Here is an 8,267-nt window from a genome sequence, read left to right as displayed (position 1 = left end):
GGGGAAAGGACACAGCTTGACCAAGAGGCCACTGGGGCAACGCGTGGACTGTGAAACCAGGTTGCACAGAAGCCCACCTCTCCTTCCTTCTCCAAGGCTGAGTGCGCAACCAGCACCATCCATCCAGGCTGCCACCTTCTGAGGTGCCCTGGCCGTGCCCCCAAGAGTCCCGCAGGCCGGCTGAGTCCGGGAGCTACCCCACGCCTCACAGCCACATGGTCGTTCCTCCAGAAAACTGTACAAGAATCTCCTTCTTGGCCTGTGGCACCTCTATGGCTTTGGCCCATGATCTTTCCGGCTGTGTTCTCACCGCCTCCCACACTGACCACCCCAGCCTGGTGTCTGATCCACAGCACTGGACAGGGAGCCACTTGGGGTCAAATCAGAAGAGACTTCCTGAGGCTGTGGGAGCCAAGAGGAGGAGGTGCCGTTTCTGGATGGAGTTCAGGGAAGCCTTCCCCAGGAGGAAGCGCAGGGCAAGCAGAGGGGTCAGGCGCAGAGATGGGGAAGAGCAGGGGGCTGAGCGCTGTCTGAGCGGTGGCGGTGGATGGGGCAGCCTGACACCTGAGGCCTGCAGGGAGGGGGCTGCGGACAACAGGGAGCATCGAGACCCAGACCCTGGTGCCCCTGCCTCAAGGCAGCGGGGGAAATGGCCAAATCAGTGCTTGGCATGAGCCCCTAGACAATGGTGTGGAGGGCGGACAGTGGTCTGGGGAGAGCCTGGAACCAGAGAAGGTGGAGTCCGGAGGCTGTGGCTACGCTTGAGAGGAGAGAAGACCGTGGTAGGAGCTGGGCCGGGCTGGTGGGAGGCCAGAGGGAGTGTCCTCAGGAGGAAGAAGGAGCAGGTGGGGCTCCCAGGCTTTCAGCTCAGGGCTCCTGTGGCGGCACGCAGCCAACAGCAGCCAACAGCCCAGTGCGGACAACCAGGGGCACTCATGGGAGTCTTGAGCTCAGAGATACAGACCAGGGAGGTGTGTCCTTGATAACTGGTATCTTCAGAAAGGGTGTCCCCGGGAATGTGTGAGGACTGGGAGGAGAAGCAGCCCGGACGCACCTGTGCCAGCCCTGCCTCTTAGGAGGAGGGTCCTTGGAGGAGACCGAGCAGGAGCCACGGGAGAGGCAGGAGGGCACCCAGGAGATTGGCATCTGGGGACAATCGGTCAAGGGCCATTTCAGGAGGACAGAGGTGTCTCTAGGGTCTGTATAGTCGAAGACAAGGCTTGAGTGTGAATTTGGATCCAGTGGGGACTGGCCAGCCTGCAGTGGTCTTGAGTGTGAGAGATGGCACTGAATTGGGGTCCCAGTGCAGATGACCCTTCCCATGCTTGGTTGAGGAGGGGTCAGGGGAACAGGCCATGTCTGTTGGGGACCTGTGGAGAACTCCATAACCAAGAAAACAGTGAGGATGAATCCAGAACAGGAGACAGATGGAGCCAAGCCCCTGGCTGGCTGACGGCTGGACCCAGAGGACAGGATGGTGGAGGTTGAAGTCTGCCTAGAGACAGGCTGGGCGGGTAAGACTCTAGAAGGAGTTGGTACTGTCCTCCATTCATCAAACTTTAACTGAGTGCCTCTTGGGTTCCAGGCAGTGCCTAGAGTTGGAGGTCGGTGCTGAACACACTCCTTTACCCTAACCCTGCAGAGGCCAGAGTGTGGAGGCAGAGGGGATGTAAGACCGAGCCTGCTCCTCCCTCTCCTGGAGGACTCAATGCTCTTGAGCAACCCTGCCTTTGACACTCCGCATGGGCCCCAGGAGAGGCCAAGACGTTTTCAGGGAGATGGAGAAACTATTTCTTCACCTTCATGGGAGGCTTCCCTTGCCCACTGCCCAGCAATCCTATGAGGCAACAGCAGGGGCTGAGGCAAGTCCTGCTTACAGCCGGGGAGGAGATCAGGGATGGGGCAGGTGAGGAAGACGTGTGGTTGGGCCATTGCATCAGGCCCAGGAGGGACATAAAGGAGGGTCCTGCTTGCTGGGAGGAGGCCGACTTGGGGACCATGGAGACTCAGAGGGCCATGCTCGTCCTGGGGCGGTGGTCACTGTGGCTACTGCTGCTGGGACTCGTGGTGCCCTCGGCCAGCGCCCAGACCCTCAGCTACAGGGAAGCTGTGCTTCTTGCTGTGGATCGCTTCAACGAGCGGTCCTCAGAAGCTAATCTCTACCGCCTCCTGGAGCTGGACCCGCCTCCCAAGGCCGTGAGTCAGGAGGGGCCTGGGGAGGGGGCTGTCTCCCACTAGTCTTGGCCACACTGTCACCCCCTCTGCTCAGGCTGTGCCTCCTGTCAGGAAGGCACTTCCCCTCTAGGTGGGCTCCCACCTCTTCCAGGGGGTCCCCTCCCAGCATGAGGCTTCCTGCCTTAGCATCTCTACTGTGAGAACAGGTGCCCTGTACACCCTGTTCATGCTTAAGGGCCTTCTGGGAGCTCCAAGGACGGAGCGAGGGGTGTCCTTGGCTCTGTGATGTGACTTCCTGGTTTTAGTCCCATCTGCTCGTCATTGTCTCCCTACCAGAGAGGGCTCTGCTCAGCCTGGCGGTTACAGTGATGAGGCCTCTCCCTGCAGACGGCCCCTGACTTCCTTCAGCCCCTCAGAGGTGCAGGTGGTCTCAACAGAGGTGGTGTGCGGCCCGCTCCTGTTCTCTGTGTGCCCACGAGGCCAGGAGTGGGCTCTTTCCCCTTCCCCTGTGCACCCAGCACCAAGCCAGGGGCCAGGCACACAGGAGGGGCTGGAGAGGCTGCCGTCTAGGTGGGGGCAGGGAGACAGATCAGAGAAGGAAGCATGAGTCTGAGCTCAGTCTCCTCACTTTGATCCTTGAGCAGGACCAGGACCTGGACACCCCGAAGCCTGTGAGCTTCACGGTGAAGGAGACCGTGTGCCCCAGGACGACCCAACAGCCCCAGGAGCAGTGTGACTTCAAAGAGAATGGGGTGAGCCTGGGGCCTGGGGGCACTGGTGGATGCTTCCCAGGGATGTGAACAGGGGGCTTCCGGGAAGATTTCCAGCCCCTGGGTTGAGTTTGGGAGGTGATGACCCAAGGGTTCCAGTTTGACCTCAAGCCTCCCTTTCCAGCTGGTGAAACAGTGTGTGGGGACTGTCACCCTGGACCAGTCCAAGGACCAATTTGACATAGACTGTAATGAGGTGAGTGGCCCCTTCTGTGTTGTGGAACTGATAATGGGATGGGTTGTGGAGCATCCTTTGGACCAAATACCCGTTGCCCCTTCGAGGGCAGAGAATGGCCCTCCTACCCTGGTTCCTCCCTCACCCGAGCCACAGGCCTCCAGGACTGGCTCTGCCATCCCTTAGAGCAGTGGTTCTCTAAGTGGGGTCCCACCCGGGAACATGACAGAAAGGCAGATTCCCAGGCTCCACTCAGACCTCCTGAATCAGACTCTGGGCTGGGGCCCAGCCATTTGCATTTTCACAAGGCCTCCAGGGGATTCTGACTGCTGAATTTGAGAGGTACTGACTGGAGTAATGGGCTTTCAGCCCCTGCTCCCGTCCAGCTTTGCTGGGATGGACTTGTGATCCTGGGAAGACCCTTGCCGTCCGTGGGCCTCAGTTTCCCCATGTGTCTGTGGCTGTAGGGATTCAACCACGTGCTCCAAAGGTCACAGCTTAAGGGTGAACAGGGCCCAGTGCTCCTGGTGTGTCCGTTAGGGGGTTGTTCATGTGGGGAGGGAGGGGTCTCGTCTTGACCCCTGCCTAGTCACAAAAGAAACAAATTTCGTTGTGGCTCACAGCTTCAGAGTGTCAGGATAATTCCTTTCTGGCGTACACGTTGGCGACGGCCATGGCGACCCCTGTGGTTCCCGCCAAGGAACCGCTTCCGAAGGATTCCCGGAAAACGGTGAAGGATTGCCTGATGTCACACCCATTAAGGGCTTTTGGTGAACGCTGAGCCCAGGGAAGAGTCCTAAGGGTCTGATATGTTCTGGCTCAGACTTCTGGATGGTGAAAAATAAATTCTTGTGAAAACAACTTCCTCCAGGCTTCAATTTCAACTTTCTCATTCTTACCACTTACTGGGACCAAGTCCTTACCTCTGGGATGCCTCGTGTGTGTGTGTGTGTGTGTGTGTGTGTGTGTGTGTGTGTGTGTGTGTGTGTGTGAGAGAGAGAGAGAGAGAGAGAGAGAGAGAGAGAGAGAGAGATCACTCCTGTAAAGACAGTCATGGAGGGGGCCCCTGTTCCTTCCAGGCGGGCATGAGGAGAGGCATCAGGGTCAAGAGGTGCAGCACAGCGTCTCCATTCTCATGTCCCTCTCGTGCCCTTCACACGCCTCTGCCCTCCTCCTCCAACACCCAGTAGGGGCTTAAGGAGACCTGCTCTGTGTGCAGTGCTGGTGGGGATGCTGTCCCTGCTCACATGGAGGTGACAGTCCAGAGGGGCCAGGCATTTGTTAAACACTCACAGAGACGCAGTTCAGTCTCAGGGCTAAGCCCGCAGTTACAATACCCGTAATATTTCGCTTCCCCTTGACAGTCTAACTCTGGAAAAGCCTACCCCTCATGGCTTTTCCTTTGGCATTGAACACATCACTGTGGCCGTTTCTTAATGCCGTTCAAACAAAAAGCAACCACACTCATAGAAAGAGGGATCAGATTTGTGGTTAGAGTGTGGGTGGAGATTGGATGAAGTTTGTAAAAAGTACAAACTTTCAGTTATAAGATACAAAAGTACAGGGATGTAATGATGACTATAGTTAACTCTGCTGTGTAGTATATTTGAAAGTTGTCAAGAGAGTAGATCCTAAGAGTTCTCATCACAAGTAAAAAAAATATTTTTTTCTTTTCGTATCTATATGAGATGATAGATGTTAATGAAACATTGTGGTAACCAGTTCACAATATATGTAAGTCAAATCGTTATGCTGTACACCTTAAACTTATACAGTGCTGTATGTCAGTAATATCTCAATGAAACTGGAAAAAAGTTTTTTAAGAGTGTAAAAGGATTATTGCAGCAAAAAGTTTGTGAAACGCTGCCCTAGAGAAACTCTCCATGGGTGTGCATGGAGACATACAGGATAATAACCAATTGGAATATTGGTCTATTTTTACAATAGATACCATACAGCTGTGAACAAAAATGAACGGATTTACCGCATATCATTAAAGAAACTGTGCAAAATGAGCTAGTAGATACGTTATAAGGCTATTTTTAGAATGTTTAAAAGCATGTTAACAAGACTACGTTTGGCTTATGGGTACCGGAGGTAATAACAGAAAACGTGCCGGAAGAGAAATCAGCAGGTCAACGCGATAATACAGTCTTTCTCCGACCCGCTGGGGTCGCATTCTGTTCCGAAACTACCCTTCCCGGCAGGCCACGCGCTGCGTCGTGACGCACTTCCTGCAAACGCACGTCCTTCCCTTTGCACAGCCCGTGGCCAGGGGCGGGCTGTGAGATCTTTTACCGGCTGGACGCCGACGGTGGTACCGTTATTGCTGCCGCTTCGCCTACCCAGGTGCAGACGTGGACCTCGCAGGAGAAATTCCCGCTTGGCAGCGGACGGTGAGTCGGGCGAGCTGGCGAAGTGCCAGGGCGAGAAGAGGTTGACCGCGTCCCCCGTCTCCCCCCAGCGCTCCGACCTCAGGCGCCGGGCTGGCGTGGGCGGTATCCGAGGCTGAGGCTGGTGCTTCCGGAGGTGTGGAGATGGAGGGTGCGCGCTGTGGGCTGTACAGATCACCCCTCCCGACTGCTCGCCTTCCTTGTGGGTGGGGCGGGGTTTCCTCCCTTGTTATCCAGTACCCTGTCCTCGTGGTTTGCAGCTACCTCTCCACATCTCCCCGCCTCGACTTCCGCCGCGGGGGTCCCATTTGCGCTGTCCACTCCGGCAGCCGTTGGCTGCCAGTGACTATTGAAAGCTTGAGGTGTGGCGAATGCTAGTGAGGAGTTGCATTCTTAATTTTATTTCCTGTTAATTAATATCTAACTGAATAATGAAGTCTAAAACATTTTTCCATCAGACGCAAGGTTATTGTTTTGCTAAGACTATACTTCCCTTTAATCCTTGAAAATTTAACGTCTTTTTGAGATGTACTTTAAGTGTCAAATACACACCTGATTTCCAAGAGATGGTTGGGGGGATTTCCCTGGTGGTCCAGTGGGTAAGACTCCGCTCCCAGTGCAGGGGACCCGGGTTGGATCCCTGGTCGGGGAACTAGATCCCACATGCATGCGGCAACTAAGAAGTCTGCATGCCGCGACTAAGGATGCCGCAACCAAGATCCCGCGTGCTGCAACTAAGACCTGGCGCAGCCTAAATAAGTAAATAAAATAAATAAATATTTTTTAGAAAGAGAGAGATGGTTGGGAAAATATAAACTATTGATAACTTTTTTTTTTTTTTTTTTTTTTTTTTGTGGTACGTGGGCCTCTCACTGTTGTGGCGTCTCCCGTTGCGGGGCACAGGCTCCGGACGCACAGGCTCAGCGGCCATGGCTCATAGGCCCAGCCGTTCTGCGGCATGTGGGATCCTCCCGGACCGGGGCACGAACCCGTGTCCCTTGCATCGGCAGGCGGATTCTCAACCACTGCGCCATCAGGGAAGCCCTATTGATGACTTTTAAACACTGAGTATGTGTTGAAATGATAATATCTTAGATATGTTGGGTTAAATGTTATTAAAGGTAATTTCACTTTTTATTTTTAAAAAGATTTATTTATTTATTTTTGGCTGCCGTTGGGTCTTCGCTGCTGCGCGCCGGGGCTTTCTCTAGTTGCGGAGAGTGGGGATTACTCTTCATTGCGGTGCGTGCGCGGGCTTCTCATTGCAGTGGCTTCTCTTGTTGCAGAGCACGGGCTCTAGGCGCGCGTGCTCAGTAGTTGTGGCTCATGGACCCTAGAGTGCAGGCTCGGTAGTTGTGGCGCACGGGCTTAGTTGTTCCGCTGCATGTGGGATCTTCCTGGACCAGGGATCAAACCCGTGTACCCTGCACTGGCAGATGGATTCTTAACCACTGTGCCACCATGGAAGTCCCTAATTTCACCTTTTAAAAAACTATTTGAGAAGGCTACTAGGTAATTTTTGTTGTTGTTGTTGTTTGGCCGCATGGCGGGGCAATGCGGAATCTTAGGTCCCCGTCCAGGGATTGAACCCATGCTCCCTGCAGTGGAAGCACGGAGTCTTACCCACTGGACTGCCAGGGAAGTCCAGGAAATTTTAAATTACATATTTGGTTGGCACTGTAGCTCTCATATTGCTCTTGGATAGTGCTGCCCTGTGAGAAGGGATATTTTTGTATCTGGTAGAGCCTTCCTAGCCTCTTGGGGAAGGCTTCCTAGAGGAGCTGATGTGTCTGGAGGGCATTCTTACCCTGTCTTGTCTGAGGCGTCTGTATCTACCACATTGCATGTTTCTGTTGGAGGTTCCTGTAGAATGGCTTTTTCAGCCCCTTTTCCCTAGCCACCATGAGCCTTCCTGGGGTGGGTTGTGCTGTAGAGAGAAAAGTAAGGACATGATGGTGATTTGAGAGCATGAAATTGGAGGAGGATGCACCTCTCACAAGCAAATGTCTCCTGAGACTCACGTTTTCTTTTCTACCAAGGTGAAGAAGATTCTAATGGTTTTAGAAGCCATGTTTACACTTTTAATAGATACTGAACTGCCATGTAGATGGTAGTTTGCTCCCAGCAATTATTAAAGAGGCACTGTTTCCTCACTGAGTTGAGATGCCATATTTGCCACATACTATGATTAGATTGCCCTTTCTTCCACCCACCCATCCATCCATCCATCCATTCATCCTTCCATCCTTCTTACTCTGCAATCTGAATTGTAGATATGACCAACCTGTGATTGACCTGTATCATGAGGGAGGAGGGAAAAACCTTAATTGCTTTTAGGCACTTAGATTTTTGGAGGTCACTTGTTGCCAGAGCATAACCTAGCTTATCAGTCAGATAGTGATCCTTTTCTCCATGTCAGTCTGAAAAGTCTGGCTTCTTCAGTGTGAATTCTAGATGTCTGGTCACTCTGCCTTTTCATTCAATCATTGGTTCGATAGGCATTTATTGAAGCAGTGATAAGTGAAGCTGCTCTGAAACCAGAAACTTAAGATACTAGGCTTGGCGCTGCCACTTGGGAGTGATACAGTCTTGTGAGCCAGTGACCTAACCTCCCAGTTCTTGGTTCCCTCTTTTGTGAGATAGAGGTAGCAGCAGTATTTACATCATGGCTTTGTCATGAAGATTATTGAAGCAGTGGACTTACCACAGTGCCTAGTAAGTGGTACCTGCTTAATCAGTGTTAGCTATTGCTAG

At 53.2% G+C, this 8,267-nt stretch overlaps 1 protein-coding gene and 1 long non-coding RNA gene across 11 annotated transcripts in view; both read left to right on the top strand.

Annotated features, from left to right (window-relative positions):
* The first annotated feature begins 1,998 nt into the window (after window positions 1-1,998).
* Window positions 1,999-3,854, top strand: LOC131764115 (cathelicidin-4-like). Its single transcript, XM_067043186.1, has 4 exons — window positions 1,999-2,196; window positions 2,817-2,927; window positions 3,070-3,141; window positions 3,744-3,854. Exons 1-4 carry the CDS (start codon window positions 1,999-2,001, stop codon window positions 3,852-3,854), a joined length of 492 nt encoding a protein of 163 aa, XP_066899287.1.
* Window positions 3,855-5,357: 1,503 nt separating this feature from the next.
* LOC131764090 (uncharacterized) overlaps window positions 5,358-8,267 on the top strand; it is a 119,002-nt gene continuing 116,092 nt past the window's right edge. For 9 of the 10 annotated variants that reach the window (XR_010842586.1, XR_010842585.1, XR_010842589.1 and 6 more), the window contains exon 1: window positions 5,368-5,516. This is a non-coding gene — a long non-coding RNA (uncharacterized lncRNA). Of the gene's footprint in view, window positions 5,517-8,267 lie in introns of all 10 variants that reach the window. The other variant, XR_010842580.1, reaches the window with a different exon arrangement.

The sequence above is a fragment of the Kogia breviceps genome, chromosome 10 (genome assembly GCF_026419965.1).
Source record: "Kogia breviceps isolate mKogBre1 chromosome 10, mKogBre1 haplotype 1, whole genome shotgun sequence".
NCBI lineage: Eukaryota > Metazoa > Chordata > Mammalia > Artiodactyla > Physeteridae > Kogia > Kogia breviceps.
This window is presented reverse-complemented; position numbering and strand designations above follow the sequence as displayed.

Coding starts and splice junctions, on each gene's coding strand:
- LOC131764115 (XM_067043186.1), top strand. CDS start 1,999: ATGGAGACTCAGAGGGCCATGCTCGTCCTGGGGCGGTGGTCACTGTGG. Junction 2,928..3,069: donor GTGACTTCAAAGAGAATGGG/GTGAGCCTGGGG, acceptor CTCCCTTTCCAG/CTGGTGAAACAGTGTGTGGG. Junction 3,142..3,743: donor TTGACATAGACTGTAATGAG/GTGAGTGGCCCC, acceptor TGTGGCTCACAG/CTTCAGAGTGTCAGGATAAT.